At 43.2% G+C, this 27,806-nt stretch overlaps 2 protein-coding genes across 3 annotated transcripts; both read left to right on the top strand.

The window, feature by feature from the left end:
- The first annotated feature begins 31 nt into the window (after positions 1–31).
- amdhd2 (amidohydrolase domain containing 2) lies at positions 32–10,905 on the top strand. Its single transcript, XM_029726978.1, has 12 exons — positions 32–368; positions 2,264–2,404; positions 2,582–2,718; positions 2,936–3,075; positions 4,547–4,601; positions 4,824–5,036; positions 5,501–5,589; positions 8,201–8,345; positions 8,581–8,688; positions 8,762–8,830; positions 9,282–9,383; positions 9,810–10,905. Exons 2-12 carry the CDS (start codon positions 2,322–2,324, stop codon positions 9,881–9,883), a joined length of 1,215 nt encoding a protein of 404 aa, XP_029582838.1. The 5' UTR covers positions 32–368; positions 2,264–2,321; the 3' UTR covers positions 9,884–10,905.
- An 8,882-nt stretch (positions 10,906–19,787) lies between these two features.
- LOC115170730 (G-protein coupled receptor family C group 5 member C-like) lies at positions 19,788–26,727 on the top strand. 2 transcript variants are annotated; one of them, XM_029726977.1, is made up of 5 exons: positions 19,788–20,142; positions 21,307–22,310; positions 25,603–25,703; positions 25,833–25,955; positions 26,220–26,727. In XM_029726977.1, the coding sequence occupies exons 2-5, from the start codon at positions 21,314–21,316 to the stop codon at positions 26,250–26,252; spliced, it is 1,254 nt and encodes a 417-aa protein (XP_029582837.1). In that variant the 5' UTR covers positions 19,788–20,142; positions 21,307–21,313; the 3' UTR covers positions 26,253–26,727. The 2 variants fall into 2 exon arrangements, with proteins under 2 accessions (XP_029582837.1, XP_029582836.1); XM_029726976.1 differs by lacking the exon at positions 19,788–20,142 and having other exon boundaries at positions 21,237–22,310.
- Positions 26,728–27,806: the final 1,079 nt, after the last annotated feature.

The following is a 27,806-nucleotide window of genomic DNA, read 5'->3' as shown; positions in this document are numbered from 1 at the left end:
TAAGTGTTTAGACCGTAGGTTGAGTTTGACACGCAGCCTCGATGTTCGTCTTTATCAAGAGCTACCGTGGCGCTCTTCCAACCACCATCCTCCGCCGCCTCTGGAGCTAACGCTCTCTGCCAGTCCTCAGACCCTCCTATCCGCAAGTTACTACGAGAGCTTTGCTCCGAGTGGAAACGCTAACCGGATGCTTCAGATTTATACATCCGCTGAAACATCATTGTTCTTTGTTACGTGTATCCTAGCTATTTCGCTTCCGCGAGTCCCGTTCGTTGTTTTGATCAGCTGACTGCAGCATTCTCACATGATTCCATCCGTCTACCGTTGTTGGAATTCTCACTGACTGCGACTTGACTGTCTTCTATGGGGCAAGTATTCGATTTATTCAAAAGAAAGATGAGCTATCTTATTCGTTTACAGCTGAGATCATACCAACGTTTTCATGTAAGACATTGATGTACGTTTACATGCATAATAATTATATATTAAACTGCTTACGCCGACTATGGAAATGGTAATGTAAAACCGTACTCTGCTTATCTTACTCGGTGTAAGGTAAAAATTGAAATAAGCGTACGCCGAAATCTTTCGAATTATTCGGACATGTAAACAGCTTAATCGGCATTCCAGCGGTATATTTGTTCTGCGCATGTACAATCACGATCTTGTGCGCGAGTGACGTGTGTTCGGAAAAACTGAAAGTATGAATCATATAAATATACTTAACTAAAATATTAATGCAACAATTAAGATGTTACTGCGTTACAGTACATATAGGGAAATAAGTCAATTGAAATAAATGCATTAGGCCCTAATCCATGGATTTCACATGACTTGGGAGCCAGGCCCAGCCACTGGGAGCCAGGCTCAGCCAATCAGAATTCGTTTTCCCCACAAAAGGGCTTTATTACAGACCGAAATACTCCGTTTCATCAGCTGTCTGGGTAGCTGGTCGCTGATGATCTCGCAGGTGAAGAAACCGGATGTGGAGGTCCTGTGCTGGTGTGGTTACACATGGTCTGTGGTTTTAGTCTAGTTGGACATAATGCCAAATTCTCTAAAACGACTTTGGAGGCAGCTTATGGTAGAGAATTGAACATTCAACAGCTCTGGTTGATTTTCCTGCAGTCAGCATGCCAATTGCCCTCAACTTGAGACATCTGTGGCATTGTGTTGTGTGACAAAACTGCACATTTTAGTGGAGTTTTATTGTCCCCAGCACAAGGTGTACCTGTGTAATGATCATGCTGTTTAATCAGCTTCTTGATATGCCACACCTGTCAGGATTGTCTTGGCAAAGGAGAAATGCTCACTAACAGGGATGCCCAAAAAAATGTGCAACATTTGAGAGAAATTTCAGGGATCTTTTCCTTAAGCTCATTAAACATGGGACCAACACTTTACATGTTGCGTTTATATTTTTGGTCAGTATAGTTTTACACTTAAGATATGACTGCCGTTGTGCTATTGAATTTCAGAATTTTGTATTATAAATTCTATACATTCGTTCATACTGGATTAAGCGTAGATTTTCTTAAACTTTAATTTAGTTAGTTATGCTCCAGCTTTCCCTCCACCTTGTGCCAACATCAGTTCTTTTTATTAAGTCTTGGTTCCAATAGTTGATTTTTTTTTTTCTAAGAGATTGTCAGTTGGATATACTCTCTGCAAGGTTTTGTATATCTTCTCTGTCATATGAACATAATTTTCTGACTCGAATAAGATTCCCTTAAGGTTGCTCTGATGTCCAAAAGATTTCAAATACACATTTTGTGATATGTAACTTTTAAGTTGCATGTATTTGAAACTATGCTCTCTGCAAGGTAAGTCCAACATTGCTTTTATTCTGTCATGGAAATATATTTATTTCCTGTTATCATGTAATTTACGGTGTCTTTGCCTTCCTACACACTGTTATTCATTAATAGACTAACAACACTGTATTCAAATGGTTTTATTGTTAGATTCTTATCAGATCTGTTTTAGGGTGAAATAAAATGCAATGACAACATGGGGGTCAAAGTCAAATGTTGCACCTTCAGCATTGTACAATGTTGTTATAGGAAGTTTCTTACATTGGTGTGTCTGTTTATGGTGGTGGGTTGGTATACTGATTATCCCAGATGTGATATGTAACCTGAAGAATAAAGACAGAACAGTTGGCTATTCAAGGTTTTACAGGTTGGTACTGTAATAGTGTACTGTAATAGTGTAACTCTTCAAAGGCTTTCTTTGATAACTGTTCTTTGGCTGTTATTTATAGAGAGAGTCTGCCTGAAGTGACTACACTTCAGGAGAGGTGACATAGCGTCTTGTGGAAGATGCCTACCAATAAGTCTGTGTCGAAGGCGCCGATCACCCAGTTCGTCAACTGCAGGATACTAAGAGATCACAAGCTGCAGAGGTACACACAAATGAACACACAATCACGTGGATATGAACATGCATACATACACACTCCGTTACACATGTAAAATAAATACCGTTACATGTAAAACAAGCGTTGTTACTGTGTGTGTGACAGGGTGTGTGTGTGTGTGTGTGTGTAACAATGTGTGTATTGTTCCTGTCTTTCCTCCAGAGAGGATCTGTGGGTGCGGGAAGGGAGGATCCTAGACCCAGAGAAGTTGTTCTTTGATGAGGAAGGCTACGCAGATCAACGTGTTGACTGTGAAGGCCTCATCATCGCTCCTGGGTTCATTGACGTTCAGATCAATGGTTAGTCTTTTTTTTGGGGGGGGGGGGGGGGGGTCAATTCACTCCAGGGACTGTCCCCAATTCAATTGCAGGTATGGAATTCTTAAAGCTTTATTGGAGGAGTGTTCCTTGCTAAAACTAACACAGCCTGCGAGCAGTTTCTCTCACCAGAACAAGGAACCCATTGGATACAGGATTTTCCAAACTCAATCGATGATCCATTGATTTACACCCACAGGAGGATATGGCATCGACTTCTCGCAAGCAACCAGTAATGTCAGAGGAGGTGTGGCCCTAGTAGCCAAGAAAATCTTGGAGCATGGTGTCACCTCTTTTTTACCCACCCTAGTCACCTCCCCTCCAAACATCTACCACAAGGTAGGCACCACCTCTACACCTGTCCTCTCAACAACATGCCCCGTTTCTCACCATTGTCTCACATACACTATATTACCAAAAGTATGTGGACACCTGCTCGTCGAACATCTCATTCCAAAATCATGGGCGTATGGAGTTGGTCCCCCCTTTGCTGATGTAACAGCCTCCACTATTCTGGGAAGGCTTTCCACTATTCTGGGAAGGCTTTCCACTAGATGTAGGAACATGGCTGCGGGGACTTGCTTCCATTCAATCACAAGAGTATTAGTGAGGCGGGGCACTGATGTTGGGCGATTAGGCCTGGCTCGCAGTTCGCATTCCAATTCATCCCAAAGTTGTTCGATGGGGTTGAGGTCAGGGCTCTGTGCAGGCCAGTCAAGTTCTTCCACACCGATCTCAACAAACCATTTCTGTATGGACCTTGCGTTATGCACGGGTGCATTGTCATGCTGAAACAGGAAAGAGCCTTCCCCAAATTGTTGCCACAAAGTTGGAAGCACAGAATCGTCGACAGAGGGTAGTGTGTACACTGCTTCTACCCCCAAGCCATAAGACTCCTGAACATCTAATTAAATGGCTACTCAGACTATTTGCATTGTCCTCCCGCCATTTTACACTGCTGCTACTCTCTGTAATTATCTATGCATAGTCACTTTAATAACTACCTACATGTACATATTACCTCACTGTAGTGAGTGTTGCAACCGAGGACAGACGATTTTTACGCGTTTCAGCATTCGGCAGTCCCGTTCTGAGCTTTTGTGGCCTACCATTTTGCAGCTGAGCCTTTGTTGCTCCTAGATGTTTCCACTTCACAATAACAGCACTTACAGTTGACCAGGGCAGCTCTAGCAGGGTAGAAATTTTACGAACCTACTTGTTGGAAAGGTGGCATCCTATGACGGTGCCACGTAGAAAGTCACTGAGCTCTTTAGTAGAAAGTCACTGAGCTCTTTAGTAAGGCCATTCTACTGCTTATGTTTGTCTATAGAGATTGCATGGCTACGTGCTTGATTTTTATACGCCTGTCAGCAACGGATGTAGCTGAAGTAGCCTAATCCACTAATATGAAGGGGTGTCCACATACTTTTGTATATATAGTGTATGTCATTAGTGACTCCCATTCAAATGTGTTTCAAATAGTGTTAGTTTTCTTTCAAATACTTGAGCTGTGGTGGATTGATCTTGTCTGGCGCAATGTGAATTGTTAGATACTACTGCACTGTTGGAGCTAGGAACACAAGCATTTCGCTACACTCACAATAACATCTACTTAATATGTGTATGTGACCAATAAAATGTGATTTGATTTGGATCCAAATAGTCTAAAATATGCAAACCCCACCTACCTGGCCTGGCACTCCAGGCAGGCTCGATCAAATTCTTATGTATTGCTTATGAAAGCAATATTTATGCATGTGTTATGAAATCCTTATGCACGTACCTTTCAAGTAAAATACCTGTTTTCTAGGTCTTGACTGAGGTTAAAGTTCAAAGTGGAGGAGTGGAGGGAGCTGGAGTTCTGGGTAAGGATGCAGTCAGGAAGGATGTAGACACATTTTCATATGTCTGATTGGTCCTTATATCTGGACATGATATCCAATACTGTATGGTGATAGAGGAAATGTTATAAAACAGTGTGATATGCTGAAATATGTTGTCTATTCTGTCAATATTTCATATTTCTGCCCTTTCTTGTCCATTTCGCTGTCTTACCCATCCCCCCCCACCCCTCACTCTCTCTCAAGGCTGTCATCTAGAAGGTCCATTCATCAGTTTAGAGAAGAAGGGAGCCCACCCGGAGCAGTACCTGCGCTCCTTCCAGTCGGGCGGCATGTTGGACCTGATTGAGACCTACGGGACCCTGGATAACGTTGCCATGGTGACGTTGGCCCCCGAGCTACCCAACAGTGAGATGGTGGTTAGAGAGCTGGCTCAGAGGGGCATCACTGTTTCTCTAGGTAGGTGTATTAAACTGGGAATAGGATACGCTTTATGTAGGCCTATGACATATGCTTATGCATGATTTAATTGTGAAGCATCTATGTACGCCTTATGCATGTTTTATGAATCATCTATGTCATATGGTCAGAGATGGCTTAGAGGTACATCACTGTGTCTCTAGGTAGGTGTAGTATTATGGGAATAAAATATAATTTACATGTATGACTTAGATACTCCTCTTTGTGTGTATGCTGGGAATGACATAGCCTTTATACTGTATGTATTACATCTGCTCAAATGTTTTTTATTAAGCATCTATATAGGCCTTATAAAGGGTTTATGAAGACTTATTTTAAACAACAGAAAACCAGGCTGTTGATGCAATCCAATAGACATCTCCTGTCTGTAAGCAGGAGGTTGCCACACTGTGTCGGATGATGTGATATCACTAAGTGTACCTGTCAACCTATTCCATGTGTAGGACACTCTGTAGCCAACCTGTCCCAAGCTGAGGAGGCTGTGCAGAACGGAGCTTCATTCATCACACATCTCTTCAATGCTATGCTGCCTGTGAGTAATATAACACGGCATCATATTGCATTATGTTTTCCATTTAGCACAGTGAGCACATACAGTTGAAGTCGGAAGTTTACATACACCTTAGCCAAATACATTTAACCTGTTAGGGCTAGGGGGCAGTATTTACACGGCCGGATAAAAAACGTACCCAATTTTAATCTGGTTACTACTCCTGCCCAGTAACTAGAATATGCATATAATTATTGGCTTTGGATAGAAAACACCCTAAAGTTTCTAAAACTGTTTGAATGGTGTCTGTGAGTATAACAGAACTCATATGGCAGGCAAAAACCTGAGAAGATTCCATACAGGAAGTGACCTGTCTGACAAGTTCCTGTTCATCTTGGCTCTTTTTATTGAAGACTGAGGATCTTTGCTTTAACGTGACACTTCCTACGGCTCCCAGAGGCTCTCAGAACCCGGGAAAAAGCTGAATGATATCGAGGCAGCCCCAGGCTGAAACACATTAGCGCGTTTGGATAGTGGCCGATCAGAGGGCCATCAGACTAAGGCTCGTGCACGAGGGGATCCCATGCTTTTACTTTCTCTCTCGTTGAATGTAAACAGGCTTTGCCGGTCGGAATATTATCGCTTTTTTACGAGAAAAATGGCATAAAAATGTATTTTAAACAGCGGTTGACATGCATCGAAGTACGGTAATGGAATATTTAGAATTTTTTTGTCATGAAATGCGCCGTGCTCGTAACCCTTATTTACCCTTTCGGATAGTGTCTTGAACGCACAAACAAAACGCCGCTATTTGGATATAACAATGGATTATTTGGGACCAAACCAACATTTGTTATTGAAGTAGAAGTCCTGGGAGTGCATTCTGACGAAGACAGCAAAGGTAATAACATTTTTCTTATAGTAAATCTGACTTTGGTGAATGCTAAACTTGCTGGGTGTCTAAATAGCTAGCCCTGTGATGCCGGGCTATCTACTTAGAATATTGCAAAATGTGCTTTCACCAAAAAGCTATTTTAAAATCGGACATAACGAGTGCATAGAGGAGTTCTGTATCTATAATTCTTAAAATAATTGTTATGCTTTTTGTGAACGTTTATCGTGAGTAATTTAGTAAATTCACCGGAAGTGTTCGGTGGGAATGCTAGTCACATGCTAGTCACCTGCTAATGTAAAAAGCTGGTTTTTGATATAAATATGAACTTGATTGAACAGACATGCATGTATTGTATAACATAATGTCCTAAGATTGTCATCTGATGAAGATCATCAAAGGTTAGTGCTGCATTTAGCTGTGGTTTGGGTTTATGTGACATTATATGCTAGCTTGAAAAATGGGTGTCTGATTATTTCTGGCTGGGTACTCTGCTGACATAATCTAATGTTTTGCTTTCGCTGTAAAGCCTCTTTGAAATCGGACAGTGTGGTTAGATTAACGAGAGTCTTTAAAATGCTGTAAAATAGTCATATGTTTGAGAAATTGAAGTAATAGCATTTCTAAGGTATTTGAATAACGCGCCACGGGATTCAACTGGCTGTTGAGTAGGTGGGACGCAAGCGTTTGTTTGTACATGTGAATGTGGTACCTTCAGGCATTTGGAAATTGCTCCCAAGGATGAACAAGACTTGTGGAGGCCTACAATTTTTTTTCTGAGGTCTTTTCTTTTGATTTTCCCATGATGTCAAGCAAAGAGGCACTGAGTTTGAAGGTAGGCCTTGAAATACATCCACAGGTACATCTCCTCCAATTGACTCAAATTATGTCAATTAGCCTATCGGAAGCTTCTAAAGCCATGACATCATTTTCTTGAATTTTCCAAGCTGTTTAAAGGCACAGTCAACTTAGTGTATGTAAACCTCTGACCCACTGGAATTGTGATACAGTGAAATAATCTGTCTGTAAACAATTGTTGGAAAAATTACTTATGTCATGCGCCAAAACTAGAAATTTGTCGAGTGGTTGAAAAACAAGTTTTAATGACTCCAACCTAAGTGTATGTAAACTTCCGACTCAACTGTACATTTTTAGTATGTACTGTATATGTTAGTTTTTGTATTTGAGTGTAGTACAATCCTCTTTCTCCCTCCAGTAACATCGCTGACTGACGTTTTACTGGACAACCCTTATAGGAGAATATTGCTTTTTTTTACCACCAAGACACTTCTTGTGCGATTTCACTTTCAACTTTATCTGCAACGTTATAATCCATTTTTTGCAACTTGAATGATACATATCCGTCCATTCTAGCAGCAGGCTACACGGAGTATGGAACAGCTGGATAGGGGAAACTGCTGGAGACATACAAAATGTAATGTAACGTTGCTTATAAAATTTGGAATGACACAATTTCATGTGTTCAACATCTAAAGACCTGCATCACTACACTGATAGAGTTTCTGTTTCTCAAACCATACAGTATAAATAGGAGAGAAGTGTAAATGGGGTCAATGATTAACCTGTCCACCTCTGGGTGTGGTCAGCCAAATCACAGACATACTGCCTACTCTATACTGTTGGACACATGCTTCAGATGCCTTGCCAAGTCTTTTCAACTACAGTTTCACAATGCTACTGTAATAATGTAATGAAAGATGGACGTCTCTCTCTGTTGCCATGGTGACCATGGTGGGTTAGTTCCACCATCGAGACCCGGGCATCGTGGGTCTCCTCACCAGCGACCAGGTTCCCCAGGACCGGACAGTCTTCTACGGAATGATTGCTGATGGCATCCACACCAACTCTGCCGCCCTGCGTATTGCTCACAGAGCACACCCTACAGGTCTGTGTAAGAACTACACGCACAGCTTCTGTGTGTGTGTGTGTGCTCTGATGTGTGTCTCTCTCTGTGTGGGGGGGGGGTTGTGTTGGAGTGTTTATTGGAGTCTTCTGTTGTAATGTTGTGGGTTTCAGTCTTGAAACCAGAAATTGTTCAAGCAATGTCAGGTATAATATGCATACTAATTGCAATAAATCTATGGCAATGCTTGTGTTGGCTTAATGTGTTTGTCCTACAGGCCTAGTGTTGGTGACTGATGCCATCACAGCAATGGGTCTACCTCCGGGCCACCACACCTTGGGTCAGCAAGTCATTGAGATCCAGGGGCTCCATGCTTATGTAGCAGGTCAGAATCTCTTTTGTAAGGTGTAAACATTACTTTTTCCCAAAGCTGTCTCTAAAACTGTCTTTACTCATAGGCACCAAGACACTCAGTGGCAGTATAGCCACAATGGACATGTGTGTCAGGCACTTCAAACAGGCGTCAGGTGAGTGTGTGTGTTAGCCCTTTTACTGTCTTACAAAAGTTATTCAGTCCTTCTAAATATGTGCTTACTTACTACGTGTGTATGCAGGGCTGGACTACCACATTTGGGTCCCTAGGTCATTGACCTCCAGGGGGCCCCCCCACCCCCTTTTAGGAAAATAGCTAACTTCCTGCATTTTAACACAAAACATTTTTTGTGGCACTTTTATAATGCTATTGTAGCAGTTTTAAAGCTGATATTCTAAACATTTTACCATGATGCTGAGAGAGAATTTTGCCATGTATGCAGGGCATGTGCTCCAGGGCCCCCGACCTCCAGCGGGCCCCCAACCCCCCAAAGATAAAAATTAATAACATTTGGTTGGGGGTTCCCTGAAGGTTGGGGGCCCCAGAGCACGTGCCCTGCATTCCCATTTGGTAATCCGGCCCTGTGTGTATGTTTGTGTTGACAGGCTGCAGTGTGGAGCAAGCCCTGGAGGCAGCGTCGCTCCACCCGGCCCAGCTCCTGGGCATCAGCCGTTGTAAAGGCACCCTGGACTATGGGGCAGACGCAGGTGATACACACACACACACACCTAAGTAAGCAATTGTAAAGGCCCCCTGGATTAGGGGCAGATGCAGGTGAGAAAGTAAACAGCAGAGGGCGGTCTCGCTCTGTCTACTCCAGGGGTGTCAAACTCAATTCCTGGAGGGCTGAATGTCTACAGGTTTTCTCTCCCCCCTTGTACTTAATTGATTGATTAAGGTCATTGATTAGTTAGGATTAGTCTCCTCAACTGGTTGTGTTGGTCAGGGGTTTTCAAACCTCTCTTCGGGGACCCCTTGCTGTTCCATGTTTTTAACTATTCCACAAATGTGAGAAAATTGTGAAATGTCTGGGGGTCCCGAAGAGATGTTTGAAAACAACTGGTCTAGGTCTTGTGTGTGGTGTAGGAAGAAGCACTAAATGGTAAAACATGTCCCCCTCTCTCCTCCGTTAGATCTCGTTCTGCTGGATGATGCTCTCAATGTCAGAGCCACCTACATCGCAGGCCAGGAAGTGTGGAGGAAATGACCTCATAATAATCAGTCCCCCACCACTGCCCCACCCACCCACGTGGACCAAACGGGCATGTCCCAAATGGCATCCTATTCCCTAAATAGTGCACTAGTTTTGACCAGAACAGAGCATCATAAAGGGAATAGGGTGCCATTTGGGACACAGTCAATTCCTGGCTGCATTGTGCTGGACACTCATCTCAGACCCTAGATGGCACCACTCTATAAGAAGAATTTGTGATGTAGCACAAAGAAGTGCACTATGTAGGGAACAGGGTGCTATTTGAGCTGCACCCTGGTAAAATGGAGCCACTTGTAAAATGCTACAGTATAGAATGCAATAGTGTTGTGCTACATTTTTATTGACATTTTGCATTAAGACACTTAACACAACATATACTGCAGTGAAATTATTTTAATAATCTGTTTGATACATGGGAACATGGCACTGGGGTAACGCAGTTTCTCCGGACCCCTGCAGGGTTGAATCCCTCCCTAAAATAAAACAAAATCTTAAGTGTCAGCCAGACAGCCACTCATGAAGTATAGACTACCGATCGTTGTCCATGGTGCTGGAATTGTGACATATCTTTGCAGCTGCATGCATATCGAATCGATGACAGGATTTCTGTGGTGCCAGGGCATGTAAAGCTTTGCTTTAGCTAATGGATCAATGTTTATTGGTAGGCCTATTTGGTAATAATTTTCTCATGTTAAGACTAACATTTCACAAAGCTATACACGGTGTTGCAATGCTGACATTTTTTTGACTGCTGGCTGATGGCAATAATGTAATTAAAGTTGTAAATTCAGACATTGCAGAGTGTAAAATGTATTTGCTTTGCAACAGCATACTAATCAGCTACCAATTGATTTTTTTTTTAAATATATTGTACAACTGTCCAGTATAGGCTACCGGAACCTGCATGACATGAGCTGTTCTCGATCTCTCCCAGCTTGGATAGAAAGTTGTTATGCATAAAACCAGTCTATTAAAGGGATAATCCACCCCAATAAATAAAATCATAAAGCTGTCAATTTGGTGAAAGCCTATGTTCTATTAGTGGGTAAAATTCACATTTTCCATGATTTAACTTCTAAGTGGTTGGCCTGTGAAAATCAGGAAATTGTGTAGGAACATGACATAGCTATATAATCAAATCAAATTTATTTATATAGCCCTTCGTATATCAGCTGAAATCTCAAAGTGCTGTACAGAAACCCAGCCTAAAACCCCAAACAGCAAGCAATGCATGTGAAAGAGGCACGGTGGCTAGGAAAAACTCCCTAGGAAAAACTCCCTAGAAAGGCCAAAAACCTAGGAAGAAACCTAGAGAGGAACCAGGCTATGAGGGGTGGCCAGTCCTCTTCTGGCTGTGCCGGGTGGATATTATAACAGAACATGGTCAAGATGTTAAAATGTTCATAAATGACCAGCATGGTCAAATAATAATAATCATTGTAGTTGTCGAGGGTGCAACAAGCACGTCCGGTGAACAGGTCAGGGTTCCGTGGCCGCAGGCAGAACAGTTGAAACTGGAGCAGCAGCATGGCCAGGTGGACTGGGGACAGCAAGGAGTCATCATGCCAGGTAGTCCCGAGGCATGGTCCTAGGGCTCAGGTCCTCCGAGAGAAAGAAAGAGAGAGAGAGAATTAGAGAGAGCATATTTAAATTCACACAGGACACCGGATAAGACAAGAGAATACTCCAGATGAAACAGACTGACCCTAGCCCCCCGGCACATAAACTACTTCAGCATAAATACTGGAGGCTGAGACAGGAGGGATCACAAGACACTGTGGCCCCATCCGATGATACCCCCGGACAGGGCCAAACAGGCAGGATATAACCCCACCCAGTTTGCCAAAGCACAGCCCCCACACCACTAGAGGGATGTCTACAACCACCAAATTACCGTCCGAAGACAAGGCCGAGTATAGCCCACAAAATCTCCGCCATGGCACAACCCAAGGGGGGGGCGCCCACCCAGACAGGAAGACCACGTCAGTGACTCAACCCACTCAAGTGACGCACCCCTCCCATGGACGGCATGGAAGAACACCAGTAAGTCAGTGACTCAGCCCCTGTAATAGGGTTAGAGGCAGAGAATCCCAGTGGAAAGAGGGGAACCGGCAAGGCAGAGACAGCAAGGGCGGTTCGTTGCTCCAGCCTTTCCGTTCACCTTCACACCCCTGGGCCAGACTACACTTAATCATAGGACCTACTGAAGAGATAAGTCTTCAGTAAAGACTTAAAGGTTGAGACTGAGTCTGCGTCTCTCACATGGGTAGGCAGACCATTCCATAAAAATGGAGCTCTATAGGAGAAAGCCCTACCTCCAGCCGTTTGCTTAGAAATTCTAGGGACAATTAGGAGGCCTGCGTCTTGTGACCGTAGCGTACGTGTAGGTATGTACGGCAGGACCAAATCGGAAAGATAGGTAGGAGCAAGCCCATGTAATGCTTTGTAGGTTAGCAGTAAAACCTTGAAATCAGCCCTTGCCTTAACAGGAAGCCAGTGTAGGGAGGCTAGCACTGGAGTAATATGATCAATTTTTTTGGTTCTAGTCAGGATTCTAGCAGCCGTATTTAGCACTAACTGAAGTTTGTTTAGTGCTTTATCCGGGTAGCCGGAAAGTAGAGCATTGCAGTAGTCCAGCCTAGAAGTAACAAAAGCATGGATTAATTTTTCTGCGTCATTTTTGGACAGAAAGTTTCTGATTTTTGCAATGTTACGTAGATGGAAAAAAGCTGTCCTTGAAACAGTCTTGATATGTTCTTCAAAAGAGAGATCAGGGTCCAGAGTCCATATATAATTAGATGCCTTTTTGGCTGTGAGCTCACAATTGCTTGTTAGACACTGAGATTGTTTATGCTTTATTCAAGTCTGACCATCACTCAAGTACAAACACAGGGTTAAATGCCCCACGCTCCCAAACCCTAAACAAGGTACAATGTTTAAGCATGATTTTACTTCCTTTATAGAATTAGTTAAATATCTGCTGTATCTAATATAATACTATAATAGACTAATTTATCTCACACCTGTAACTGTTTTCTTTTCACCAGTTGTCCGGTTGGTGAAAATCCCTGATGTTGCTACTCTGCTCCGCTATGCTCTGGGCCTAAGAGTGACTGACTAATAGTGATGCAATAGTCCGCTCAAAAACTTGTCTCACATTTTGATTCTCTAGATCAGGTATTCCCAAACTGGAGTACACGCAATGCCGTTGGGCGTACGCAAAATAAAAATGAGTTTTTCTTCATATTTTCAAACAACACATTTATTTTTTCCAACAGGGGTATACATTTGGGTGAGTTTTTTTTTCTTTTTCGCTTCACTGCCAAAAATAAAATTAAACATCTAGTGTTCAGCAGAATAACAACACAATGTCGATTACAGGTAGCCTAGTCAAATAATTAACATCCAATCACATTAACCGTTACTCTCTCGCGGCAAACCTTCACTCTTTCGCAGACATCTAGAAACGAAACATGACAATTTGAAAAATAAGCCACAGAGGTTTTTTGAGCGAGAATAAAGACGACTTTCGAGTAGTAAGACATGTAAAAGCAACATACCATTAATAAGAAGGGGCTAAAAGTGTGTTATATGGTGAGCTACCGAGTCACTAGGACAGGCAAGCCCCAAACTATTGTGGAGGACTTAATTCTCCCTGCTGCCATGGATATGGCTGAGGGAAAAGCCTATGTTCTAAAAAAATTATAATAATTAAAACATAAAAAGGCCAAAAAAACTATACAGACAATGCCTTCATCAAACAACACTGTTTCACAACGCATCATTGACATGGCAGGAGATGTTATGAAACAATTGCTGCTTCGCATACTAGCCAGTGAATTATATGCATTACAGCTGGATGAGTCAATAGACGTGGCGGGCCTGGCACAGCTCCTGGTATCTGTCTGTTACATTTATGGGGGGGTCCATTAAGGAAGACATCCTCTTCTGGAAACCAGGACAACATAAGAGGATATTTTATAAGTACTGGACAGCTTTGTGACATCAAATGGACTTCGGTGGTCAAGATGTGTTGGTATCTGTGGTGCAAAAGACATGACAGGGTGACATAGTGGAGTGGTAATGTGTATGCAAGCAGTTGCTCCCGATGCCACTTGGGTACACTGCAGCATCCATCGAGAGGCTCTTGCTGCCAAGGGAATGCCTGACAGCTTGAAAGATGTTTTGGACACTACAGTGAAAATGGTTAAGTTTGTTAAACCAAGACCCCTGAGCTCTTGTGTATTTTCTGCATTATGCAATGATATGGGCAGTGACCATGTAATGCTTTTACAACATACAGAAGTGTGCTGGTTATCAAGGGGCAAAGTATTGACACGTTTTTTTTAATTGAGAGACGAGCTTAAAGTTTTCTTTACTGACCATAATTTCCACTTGTCTGACTGCTTGCATGATGACGAGTTTCTCACACGACTGGCCTATCTGGGTGATGTTTTTTTCTCGCCTGAATGATCTGAATCTATGATTACAGGGACTCTCTGCAACTATATTCAATGTGCGGGACAAAATTGAGGCTATGATTAACAAGTTGGAGCTCTTCTCTGTCTGCATTAACAACGACAACACACAGGTCTTTCCATCATTGTATGATTTTTTGTTGTTGTGTGCAAATGAACTCAAGCTTACGGACAATGTCAAATGTGATATAGCGAAGCACCTGAGTGAGCTGGGTGTGCAATTATGCAGGCCGTGGTTTGGGTGGTTGATGTCCTTAATGATCTTTTTGGCCTTCCTGTGACATCGGGTGCTGTAGGTGTCCCCGGAGATGCGTTGGGCAGACCGCACTACCCTCTGGAGAGCCCTGCAGTTGCAGGCGGTGCAGTTGCCGTACCAGGCGGTGATACAGCCCGACAGGATGCTCTCAATTGTGCATCTGTAAAAGTTTGAGAGGGTTTTAGGGGCCAAGCCAAATTTTCTTCAGCCTCCTGAGGTTGAAGAGGCGTAGTTGCGCCTTCTTCACCACACTGCAAACCATGACCCATTTTGTATTCTACATGAGTCAAATGTAATGGAGTCTGTTGCCCATGTTGTGGATGGTTGCTGTTCATAGAAGGATTTCAATTTTTGCAATCTTTTGAGCATGGATTCAATTAATTATATTATTTTTGCATTTCAGCTTCTGGGTTATTCCTTTTCATGGTTTTGAGTGCGAGTACTTTTTTAACTCCACAGTCTCACCAACAGCACACATCCATAAACATTCTGGTTTGATGTTGATGATGTGTTTTCCTGTGTGCCAAATACACTAGATGTTTGTAATTGAATTTATTAAGGAGCCCCATCATAGGCAGCAGCTACTCTTCCTGGGGTACAGCAACATTAAGCCATTTATATACAATATTACTTAACATTACATTTCATAACACTTTTCACAACACATTAAGTGTGTGCCCTCAGGCCACTACTTTACTACCACATATATACGATACAAAATCCATGTGTACGTGTGTGTGTATGCGTTGTGGTGCTCATTTTGGAAGTGGGCTCTCAGGAATCTCACTTGTGTTAATGCTTCTGGCCATACCACACCCACACATGCCACACCCACATCAAGATGAATGAGGAAATAGGTTGTTGAAGACAAAACAATATATATATATACTGCTCAAAAAAATAAAGGGAACACTTAAACAACACATCCTAAATCTGAATGAAAGAAATAATCTTATTAAATACTTTTTTCTTTACATAGTTCAATGTGCTGACAACAAAATCACACAAAAATAATCAATGGAAATCCAATTTATCAACCCATGGAGGTCTGGATTTGGAGTCACACTCAAAATTAAAGTGGAAAACCACACTACAGGCTGATCCAACTTTGATGTAATGTCCTTAAAACAAGTCAAAATGAGGCTCGGTAGTGTGTGTGGCCTCCATGTGCCTGTATGACCTCCCTACAACGCCTGGGCATGCTCCTGATGAGGTGGCGGATGGTCTCCTGAGGGATCTCCTCCCAGACCTGGACTAAAGCATCCGCCAACTCCTGGACAGTCTGTGGTGCAACGTGGCGTTGGTGGATGGAGCGAGACATGATGTCCCAGATGTGCTCAATTGGATTCAGGTCTGGGGAACGGGCGGGCCAGTCCATAGCATCAATGCCTTCCTCTTGCAGGAACTGCTGACACACTCCAGCCACATGAGGTCTAGCATTGTCTTGCATTAGGAGGAACCCAGGGCCAACCGCACAAGCATATGGTCTCACAAGGGGTCTGAGGATCTCATCTCGGTACCTAATGGCAGTCAGGCTACCTCTGGCGAGCACATGGAGGGCTGTGCGGCCCCCCCCAAAGAAATGCCACCCCACACCATGACTGACCCACTGCCAAACCGGTCATGCTGGAGGATGTTGCAGGCAGCAGAACATTCTCCACGGGGTCTCCAGACTCTGTCACGTCTGTCACGTGCTCAGTGTGAACCTGCTTTCATCTGTGAAGAGCACAGGGCGCCAGTGGCGAATTTGCCAATCTTGGTGTTCTCTGGCAAATGCCAAACGTCCTGCACGGTGTTGGGCTGTAAGCACAACCCCCACCTGTGGACGTCGGGCCCTCATACCACCCTCATGGAGTCTATTTCTGACCGTTTGAGCAGACACATGCACATTTGTGGCCTGCTGGAGGTCATTTTGCAGGGCTCTGGCAGTGCTTCTCCTGCTCCTCCTTGCACAAAGGCGGAGGTAGCGGTCCTGCTGCTGGGTTGTTGCCCTCCAACGGCCTCCTCCACGTCTCCTGATGTACTGGCCTGTCTCCTGGTAGCGCCTCCATGCTCTGGACACTACGCTGACAGACACAGCAAACCTTCTTGCCACAGCTTGCATTGATGTGCCATCCTGGATGAGCTGCACTACCTGAGCCACTTGTGTGGGTTGTAGACTCCGTCTCATGCTACCACTAGAGTGAAGCACCGCCAGCATTCAAAAGTGACCAAAACATCAGCCAGGAAGCATAGGAACTGAGAAGTGGTCTGTGGTTACCACCTGCAGAACCACTCCTTTATTGGGGGTGTCTTGCTAATTGCCTATAATTTCCACCTGTTGTCTATTCCATTTGCACAACAGCATGTGAAATTTATTGTCAATCAGTGTTGCTTCCTAAGTGGACAGTTTGATTTCACAGAAGTGTGATTGACTTTGAGTTACATTGTGTTGTTTAAGTGTTCCCTTTATTTTTTTGAGCAGTGTATATATATATATTGTTATACAGTTGAAGTCGGAAGGTTACATACACCTTAGCCAAATGCATTTAAACTCCGTTTTTCACAGTTCCTGACATTTAATCCAAGTAAAAATTCCCTGTCTTAGGTCAGTTAGGATCATCACCACTTTATTTTAAGAATGTGAAATGTCAGAGTAATAGTAGAGAGAATGATTTATTTCAGCTTTTATTTCTTTCATCACATTCCCAGTGGGTCAGAAGTTTACATACACTCAATTAGTATTTGGTAGCATTGCCTTTAAATTGTTTAAATTGGGTCATACGTTTCGGGTAGCCTTCCACAAGCTTCCCACAATAAGGTGGGTGAATTTTAGCCCATTCCTCCTGACAGAGCTGGTGTAACTGAGTCAGGTTTGTAGGCCGCCTTGCTCGCACACACTTTTTCAGTTCTGCCCAAAAGTTCTACCAATTTTCAATAGGATTGATGTCAGGGCTTTGTGATGGCCACTCCAATACCTTGACTTTGTTGTCCTTAAGCCATTTTGCCTCAACTTTGGAAATGTGCTTGGGGTCATTGTCCATTTGGAAGACCCATTTGCGACCAAGCTTTAACTTCCTGACTGATGTCTTGAGATGTTGCTTCAAGATATCCACATAATTTTCTTTCCTCATGATGCCATCTATTTTGTGAGTCTACCAGTCCCTCCTGCAGCAAAGCAACCCCACAACATGATGCTGCCACCCTGTGCTTCACGGTTGGGATGGTGTTCTTCGGCTTGCAAGCGTCCCCCTTTTTCCTCCAAACATAACGATGGTCATTATGTCCGAAAAGTTCTATTTTTGTTTCATCAGACCAGAGGACATTTCTCCAAAAAGTGCGATCTTTGTCACATGTGCAGTTGCAAACCGTAGTCTGGCTTTTTCTATGATGGTTTTGGAGCAGTGGTTTCTTCCTTGCTGAGCGGCCTTTCAGGTTATGTCGATATAGGACTTGTTTTACTGTGGATATAGATACTGTGGATATAGATATTGTACCCGTTTCCTCCAGCATCTTCACAAGGTCCTTTGCTGTTGTTCTGGGATTGATTTGCACTTTTCGCACCAATGTACGTCACCTTTAATGTCATCTTAACTTTCTCTATGCCACAAAATCTAAAGGTAGAAATGTCATGCTTTAGATCATTAAAATGTGCTGCGACTGGATAATCCCTGTCGTTTCTCCTGATTGAACTTTTATGTTCACTAATTCTCTGTTTGAGAGAGCGGGAGGTTTTACCGACATAGCAGAGCCCACATGGACATTTAATAATGTAAATAACATGGGTGGTGGAACACGTAATAATGTAATTTATTTGGAACCGGTTTCCCTTGTGTGGGTGGCAGAAATATTCACACTTCATCATATTGTTGCACTGTGCGCATCCTCTGCATTTATAGCTACCATTTGGTAGAGGGCGTAAAAGAGCCTGGCTGATATCTTTTACGCCCTCTACCAAATGGTATCTATAAATGCAGAGGATGCGCACAGTGCCACAATATGATGAAGTGTGAATATTTCTGCCACCCACACAAGGGAAAACGGTTCCAAATAAATGACATTATTACATGTTCCACCACCCATGTTATTTATATGTCCATGTGGGCTCTGCTATGTCGGTAAAACCTCCCGCTCTCTCAAACAGATGTGTTGGTTTAGGAAAAATCAAGTATGGCATTACAGTAGTGCTAAGCATAAAAACATCGCAGTGGTTAAAAATCTTCTATCCACAGGAGGGTGTTGAACGTTCAGGTGGGATACAACAGTGATCTTAGACAGGATATGTGTATATCCTTTCTGTACAAGTACATATCCTACCTTAAAGACATTTGAGAGGCACAAATATTTGCATTTGCGTTGCTCATAAGTCACATACTCAAATGTATTCTTTATATTTTGTTATGTTTTGTATGATTTAATTGAGTGACAATTTTACTTCTGAATTGATAAATGATGATGGTTAGATTAGTTTCCTACTCTTTGGCAGAATGACACCAAAAGAATAGGGTTACACATTTTCCTGAAATGTTCAGGTTTTACATGTAAAACGTAATAAAGTTGTCACACGCAGTTGACATTCTGACTGTATATGAGATCAGGAAAAAGGACACACAGCCCCAGGTATGAGCAAGGCTAAAGACAGCGCAATACAGGTGGTTATGATCAAATGTCTGGCATATTTAAAAATCTCAGTTAATCCTGTATCATAATCATCCACCAGGTGGCCCTGCAAGACTAAGACTAATTATGTTTGTTCACACCTTGCAAATCTATGGATTAGCCTAGTATTCTATACCATATCATTACATTTTAAAAAGAGGGTTAAAGGCATGTTTCTTAATTGAATTAAGATATTTTAGGAGATTAAAATAAGTACTTAATAACATGCACATGTATCTTGTCCCAGTTTGCACAGCTGAATGTAATCCCTTCATTCTATGTATGTTTGGTAGAGAGAGAGAGGTCAGGGCCCCCCCAGATGGCATATGATAGCAAAATGTGTCTGGCCCTGCCGCCTACAGCCTCCCCATCCTTCCAAAATAGCCCTAGAGAACTTTTAGACTACACAACAATCCAAACGCACAGGTCGGTCTCGGGGTACGTGCCCTGCGTGCCCGTTTGGTAAGCCGGCCCTAGTAGGCCGGCGATCATAGCAGAGTGGGAGTGGGCAAAAAAAATATTGGCTGTGTTGTCAAGAAGTCACATCGTCAAAATCTTTGCGAATTATTGGAGACGGAACACTGACCACCAAAGGAAGACACTTGGACACGTAGAGCGAAATCTGTCAAATTGAGTGTAACTGGCAGTATGTCTTTACGGATTGTTCTTCATAGATTGAATAAACTATTTCAAGTCAAAACATATTGAAATCAATAGAAAATAAACACCCGTTGCGAAAAGGAAGATATTTTTTATTTTTTTTAGATTTTTCTGGAGTAAATATCAATACAGGTTTGTAGTCTAAATTACCTGGATTCTTCTGTCTGCTTTTGAAGAGAAATAGGAGCGGCGCGTATTCACATCATCATCCCTGTCTGCAGGTAATAAACGGGCGTAGTAGAATGATAAATGACTAGAAACTGAGTTGTAAAGGTTATCTATCATTCCTAATAGTATTAATCAGTAGGCCCTAAAATAATAACTAGGCTATAGGCTACTCATTAGAATTAGGAACACAATTAAATACTTGATAAGAAAATAATATTATTCAAATGGCATACTAGTGTTCTATGGAAGTTTGCTATTACTAGTATTCAGTTGATCAAATGGCTCATTATTGATTAATCAATACCATTCAAATAGGTTGTTTATCATGTTTCTGTAGTTGAACTGCCTCAAATGGAGGCAGATCAACAGGACAAATGTATTTAGCAGATGCTTTGGCCTGGCTGTCAGTCACCCATCCTTTATGTTAGACACACAAGTATTTCTCTGTATCAGTGTGTTTGTCTTCCTTGCCTGCTACATAGTTACTATGGCAATGCATTGGTTCTTTTTAAATATAGGTTAGCTAGCCCCATACTTGCCCAGATATTCCATCTTGGATGTAACGTACACTCTTCCCACTGGGCACAGATGTCAATTCAACCTCTATTGCACATTGGTTCAATGTAATTTAATTGAAATTACATGGAAACAACGTTGATTCATTCAATCAGTGTGCCCAGCGGGTTACTTTCTGTTTAAGGGTCTCTTCTCACAAAGACCTGTAGACACACAGTCCTTGATAAGCTGAGCAGTGATCACTTTCAGTTGTGTGGGATTTCTTGGCCAGTGGTGACTCTAATCAGTGGTAGAATTATCCAGGAAACAGGTGTGTGTGTGACACCTTCCATTACCTAGCTGGCGCCATGCGGGTGATGTAATCACTGTAAGGACTAAAGCCATTCTGATCCAGCCAGCCACTCTGTCATGTACCAGCTTATGTAAGACACACAGTGTTTCATTTAATGTTGAATAGGTAGCACTAGGATTCAATATAACCTGTTGGAATCACTGAGAACATTCTGTATAACCTATAGGATGCAGTGACCAGGTTACTGCATGTCGCTAAGTGGTTACCATGAGATGGATAAGTATCACATTGAGTACCTGCCATCCCCAGTACTTGACTGATTCAATCATAATAAGGGATAAAGGGGGGCTCAGGCTTTAGATGTACTGAATGTATTTCTGATGTGTGTGTGTGTGTGTGTGTGTCCCAGCAGTGCCATGGCAGCCCCCACCACCAGCGTTCCTAAAGGCTGTGGCTCCTCTGTGGGCTCCCTGTACTTCAACCTGTGTGACTTGACTGCAGTGTGGGGCATCGTGGTAGAGTCACTGGCGGCTTTAGGCGTGGTGACGGCCTTCGTCCTCATCGTCATCCTCATGGCCAGCCTTCCCTTCGTGACAGACAGGAAGAGGAAAGGTATGGTGGCCCTGCAGGCCAGCTTTCTGGTTTTCACCCTTGGTCTCTTTGGCCTCTCTTTTGCCTTTATCGTGGGCCAGGAATTCACAAGCTGCATCGCTCGCCGCTTCCTGTTTGGTGTACTGTTTGCGGGTGGTCTTGCCTGCCTCCTGATGCATGGGCTGTGGCTGGTGCTCCTGAACCAGCAGGGCCAGGGCCCCCGGGGCTGGATGCTGTGTCTGGGGGCCCTGGCCTTCTGGCTGGTTGAGATCATCATCAATACAGAGTGGCTGATCATCACGGTGGAGAGGAGGCCAATGACGGCCAGTGGCAGCCCTGACATCTCCTGCAGTATCACCAACCAGGACTTTGTAATGGCTTTGATCTATGTCATGGCCCTGCTGCTGGGCGTGGTGCTGATGGCCGTGCCCTCACTCACACACAAACACAAGGCCTGGCGGCGGGACGGAGCCTTCATCCTGGCCACCGGGGTCTGCTCCATGGCCGTGTGGGTGGTCTGGATCGTCATGTACATCTATGGGAACCAGGTGGCCGGGGACCCCAGCTGGGACGACCCCACCCTGGCCATTGCCCTGGTCAGCAATGCCTGGGTGTTCTTGGTCCTATACACCATCCCAGAAATCTGCTCCCTCACCAAGGAGCAGGAGGAGGGGGATGAGCAGCCCAGCGATGGGGAACACATTATCTACCCGATCAGGAGCTTGGTCTATGATAACATTCTGAAGGAGCAGAACACTGCAGCAGCCCATCAGAACATGTACATGGAGAACAAGGCCTTCTCCATGGACGAACCCAACACAGGTACAGTAGGAAGGCCCAACCAACCAACCAACCAATCAATCAATCAATATCTTTGTTGTCCCATTTTGGAAATGTGTAGTGCAGTCAGGATAAAAACAACAAAATATACAAACGTTTAAAATAAGAGAGAGTGACGCCAGTGCCATCATAGCATCATGAATACATTTCCATCCACTAGAAATGTATTTCATGTAGGTTTAATAATTTGAATCTGTTCCATCTGATTTCCTGGAATATTTTCTGTTACATCGGTATCCATGTTTATTTATCACAGGGCTTAATCATTATCTAATAATACTATCAGTCTCTCACGCTCTTATTGATTTTCCCGTATTCGTATAGAGTGACAAGTTACATAACGGGTCTACGCAGTAACACAGTGTTATTATGGATAGATTGGACAGAGATCAATTCAAAGCGGACAAACAAAAATGAATCTTGGTTAAATAGTTTTGCGCTCTTCTAGGTTTGATCTGTTCTGGTCCTAGCAATTATCTGCCCATTCTCACCCTACAGTAATGTAAATGATGTTATACAACGGGTGGGTCTAATCCTAAATGCTGATTGGTTAAAACCGCATTCCAGCCCGTGCCAATTCCACAAATTTCCACGGCTAAATCTATGATTTAAAATGCCTATTTACCCTGTTCCATCTGACTGCGTAATCCACTGTCTCATCAGCCCAGCTATACACTTGATATCCACTATAAAAAGCATCTAGACATTATCTCACATTTCTTTTAGACCAACATTTCTTTTTTTACAGCGGAGATTTGTATAAACCTCGCTGTCTGTCTCTCCAACATTTGCAACATTGTTTCAATATTCAAATTCAATCTCCATCTGTCCCATTGTAATGTACGTGTCAGGAGCTGGGACGAGACAGGCAGTGTTTCTCAGCCAGTCGAAATCATGAATCAGCTGGCATCATTTTAATGGATATATACAAAAAAAATTCAATTGAAAAAAGGTGTAACGAAACACAGCTAATTTGCAGTCTTTGCAGCTTCAGTTTAAAGTGATTGTGTTAATGTGGCTGTGTTGTTGGCTAGCTCCTCTGAACAACAGTTTCCTGACGAGTGAGCACATTTTCTATTCCAGGCGAAATCGCGACTCATTAGCTCATTGTTATGGATGTATCCAAATAAATGTCACTCGAAAACATCTTAAACAAATGCAAATGCGGCTACTTTGCTGTTATTCTGGCTGCACTTTTTGACGCGACTGTACATTAGCCGTAGTTGGCGAGCTAGCATGCAAGGGATAAGAACGTTGCCAGCCAGTACGGCAATGGAACATTAAGAAAGAACGACTGGGTCGCGTCCATAGATGCAGAACAAAAAGTCTGAACGCCTGGGTCGCGTCTCTAGCAAGCCTAGATTTGTGTCGGGACTATATCTTGTTGAAGTATGAATAAATTAATCAAAATAACGTTTTTAATGAAGATATTCCAATCATTATTTGAATATGTTGGTAACCCGTTGTATAAAAGTGATAATGCCCTTGAAGCCAGTGTTTGGAGGATATATTGACACTGGCCTAACAACACCCGTGCCGTCTCAGGCCTAACACCACCAATGCCAATATATCCTCCAAACACCGGCTTCTTAGGCATTATCACTTAAATATACATTTCTTAAGTACACCCATCTAGTACCGGATCGTGCGTGAAAAGCCCAAGAGGCCACCCGTTTCTGAAATACTGGAACCGGAGTGCCTGGCACCGACAATCATACCACGCTCAAAGTTGCTTAAGTCACTCGTTTTGCCCATTCTAACGTTCAATCGAACAGTAACTGAATGACTCGATGTTTGTCTTTATATAGCAAGCCACGGCAATGTGACTGTATGAGTGAACCATTTTCGTGAATCTGGTGGTGTAACGTTACCTAATAGACTGGACACTGAGTGTATATAAAACATTAAGAACACCTGCTCTTTCCATGACAGACTGTATAGGTGAATCCAGGTGAAAGATATGATCCCTTATTGATGTCACTTGTTAAATCCGAAATCGCGTGTAGATGAAGGTGAGGAGACGGGTTAAAGAAAGATTTTTAAGCCTTGAGACATGGATTGTGTATGTCTAATCAAATGTTATTGGTCACATACACATATTTAGCAGATGTTATTGCGGGTGCAGCGAAATGCGTGTGTTCCTAGCTCCAACAGTGCAGTAATATCTAACCATTCACACAAATGTTACTAATGTTTGGTATACTCAGTGTATATCAGTAGTAGATATGGAGTAAGAAAAGTGTGCCCCTCTGTCATCCCACGCCAGCTTAACCTGTTTGAGGATGCCATCTCCTGACTGACACGTTAAACCGCCTCTAGTTTCCAATGTAACACTGTTCTGTTTCCTGTTCACCTGCCCACTAAAACACACAGGAGAGCATGTGCCTTTCCACTGATCTCAGTTGTCAGACAACATAGGGCTGTGTCCCAAATTGCACCCTATTCCATACATTCCCATAAAATTGCAAGCGCATGCACTCAAATACAGAGCCCACCCCGAATGGCATGGGTTAATTCTCACTCTGGGCAACAGAAACATAAAAGTGTGTGTTTAATCACAGCCGATTAGGATGGAAACAGACAATCACATGGTCCCTGATCTGACTGGGGTCAAAGTTCACAACCCAGCCCGCACATCCCCTCGTCGTGTCAAATGGATCCCCCAGAGCCCCAGTCAAAACTAGTGCACTATACAGGAAATAAGGTGCCATTTGTGAGGCAGCCAGCCTCTTAAATAACAGGTTATTATGCTATTAGGTACTGTAAAGCTCTACAAACAGAACAGGTAAACCTGACCCTAGAATAGGTCAAACTGACCCTAGATGGAGAATAGCTTTTCCATGTGTCCCATTACCATGTGTTTAGGAGAGCTAACGTCTCATTTAGGGGAGCTGAGCCCCCCCTCTCCCCTGTAATTCGCACCATGATGTTGCCATAGAGACGGTGGCTCACGCATTCTTTTAAAATAATGTCAGATGGTGGGTAAAAGGTGTTTGATGTATGTGACATATCCAAATGGAATATTATCTTTGTCTATGACATGTACTTATCGCAGGTGATAAAGTTGAAACTATAATTATTTGTAATGAACTGGTAGTTTTTAACTTTAAGGGAACTGGTCAGAAATGTAATCCCATTATTATAAAATCCCAGTGTGTATTTGATCATTCAGCCCTCAGCGATCCAAAGCAATTGAAGCACTTGCAGCTGAGTTTAAGTTTTAATTAATTTTAATTTCTTTCTTCCATTCCTCTCTCCCTCTTCTCTCTAGCAGCCAACAAGCCTGTATTTCCATACGGTGGTTATAGCTGTCAGCTCCGCAGCTGTGTGTACCAGCCCACAGAACTAGCTCTAATCACCAAGAGCCTGGCAAATGTGAGTGGGTTTTACCCAATACATGAACTTAAACTCTCATATCATTATTACACTAGTGTTATTCTCCAAGAAATACATACCGAAACCATCCGTTTTTTAATTCTCTGTGTGTGCGTGTCCTCTCAACAGAGGGACCAGTCCGATGAGACTGGCCTCCCCAGGGCCACGGCCCCCCCTCTAAACCAGAGCAGCAGCTCCCTGCCTCGCTCTCTAGAGCCCCTACCCACCACAGGACTGTCCCCAGCAGTCAGTGTAAGCACTTCACTGCCATCATACACAACAGGATACTGTGCATCCATGGTGTTTTTGCTGTCTTCTTTCCCTTTTTAAAACTACTGAGCCGAGCTGTACTATGCTGGCCTGGTTATGCATCCACCATAGTTGCTGGAAAAGTCAATGTGAAAAGAACATATCTGAGCCTGCACAGGACAGTTTGGGTTGGCACGACAGTGTGAAAAGTATATAAGTGGAAGGGGAAGGATTTCAAATCTAATTCTTCTGCCTTGTCTTTCTCAGGGAAATGGTGTGTATAAGAAGCCTCTGTGGTGAATCTACCCTACGCTACTACAACCTGGTTCCTGTTCTAGACCCTTCCCCTATTCTACTCTGTGCTCTAGTTTCCCCTGCAGCCCCTGGGTGTGTTTGTCAGGATTGGACCCTGAGAAAACCCAGAGCCTTTGACCACTGTAGAGGCCAGGCTCTTCTGTACATACAGTAGGGCTGGAGGGAGCCAGTGTCAGAGGAGAGGCCACAGTCTTGGTGCTGTGCACCCAGAACAAGTGTATCTCCCTGTGTCTCATCCAGTCTGTCCCAGTGGCAGTACTAGCCACCCTCCACCTACCCATCTCCCAAGCCAGCATTCCCCACACCCAGGCCACAACGCCATGCACTGATGGGAGATCCAACCAACACAGCAACTTACAGCAGTGTGGCCAGAGGGAATGGACAATGAGGCAGTTTCAAGAAAAAGCCTTTCAGTCTAAGCCCTGTAAAAAATCTAAAGGAAGTTTGTTCTGAAGTGTCTGTCCTATATCTAAGAAATACTTTATTTTTTTTTAATCTTGTATTTAACCCCTTATTTTTTGGAACTAAACAGTCTCCATATATACTTCCATTCATTTGGTACTGGGGGACCTTCAGACGAGTCCTGTAAAAGCCTCTGGGCATCCTAGAGCAAATGTACAGTGGCTTGCGAAAGTATTCACCCCCTTGGCATTTTTCCTATTTTATTGCCTTACAACCTGGAATTAAAATTGATTTTTCAGGAGTTTGTATCATTTGATTTACACAACATTTGAAGATGTAAAATATTTTTTATTGTGAAACAAACAAGAAATAAGACAAAAAAACAGAACTTGAGCGTGCATAACTATTCACTATTCAAAAGTCAATACTTTGTAGAGCCACCTTTTGCAACAATTACAGCTGCAAGTCTCTTGGGGTATGTCTTTATAAGCTTGGCACATCTAGCCACTGGGATTTTTCCCCATTCTTCAATGCAAAACTGCTCCAGATCCTTCAAGTTGGATGGATTCCGCTGGTGTACAGCAATCTTTAAGTCATACCACAGATTCTCAATTGGATTGAGGTCTGGGCTTTGACTAGGCCATTCCAAGACATTTAAATGTTTCCCCTTAAACCACTCGAGTGTTGCTTTAGCAGTATGCTTAGGGTCATTGTCCTGCTGGAAGGTGAACCTCCGTCCCAGTCTCAAATCTCTGGAAGACTGAAACAGGTTTCCCTCAAGAATTTCCCTGTATTTAGCACCATCCATCATTCCTTCAATTCTGACCAGTTTCCCAGTCCCTGCTGATGGAAAAACATCATCACAGCATGATGCTGCCACAACCATGCTTCACTGTGGGGATGGTGTTCTTGGGGTGATGAGAAGTGTTGGGTTTGTGCCAGACATAGCGTTTTCCTTGATGGCCAAAATACTCAATTTCAGTCTCATCTGACCAGAGTACCTTATTCCATATGTTTGGGGAGTCTCCCACATGCCTTTTGGCAAACACCAAACGTGTTTGCTTATTTTTCTTCTTTAATCATTGGCTTTTTTTCTGGCCACTCTTCCGTAAAGCCCAGCTCTGTGGAGTGTACGGC

This window comes from Salmo trutta, chromosome 32 (genome assembly GCF_901001165.1).
Source record: "Salmo trutta chromosome 32, fSalTru1.1, whole genome shotgun sequence".
Taxonomy (NCBI): domain Eukaryota; kingdom Metazoa; phylum Chordata; class Actinopteri; order Salmoniformes; family Salmonidae; genus Salmo; species Salmo trutta.
The sequence above is the reverse complement of the archived record's forward strand: the minus strand, read 5'-3'. Positions and strand labels throughout refer to the sequence as shown.

Bases quoted from the DNA above. Each gene is read 5' to 3' on its own strand.
- amdhd2 (XM_029726978.1), top strand. From the start codon at position 2,322: ATGCCTACCAATAAGTCTGTGTCGAAGGCGCCGATCACCCAGTTCGTC. The intron at 2,719-2,935 runs GTTAGTCTTTTT...TTACACCCACAG, and splicing joins CATTGACGTTCAGATCAATG to GAGGATATGGCATCGACTTC. The intron at 5,590-8,200 runs GTGAGTAATATA...ATGGTGGGTTAG, and splicing joins TCTTCAATGCTATGCTGCCT to TTCCACCATCGAGACCCGGG.
- LOC115170730 (XM_029726976.1), top strand. From the start codon at position 21,278: ATGTGTGTGTGTGTGTGTGTGTGTCCCAGCAGTGCCATGGCAGCCCCC. The intron at 22,311-25,602 runs GTACAGTAGGAA...TCTCTCTAGCAG, and splicing joins CATGGACGAACCCAACACAG to CCAACAAGCCTGTATTTCCA. The intron at 25,704-25,832 runs GTGAGTGGGTTT...TCCTCTCAACAG, and splicing joins TCACCAAGAGCCTGGCAAAT to AGGGACCAGTCCGATGAGAC.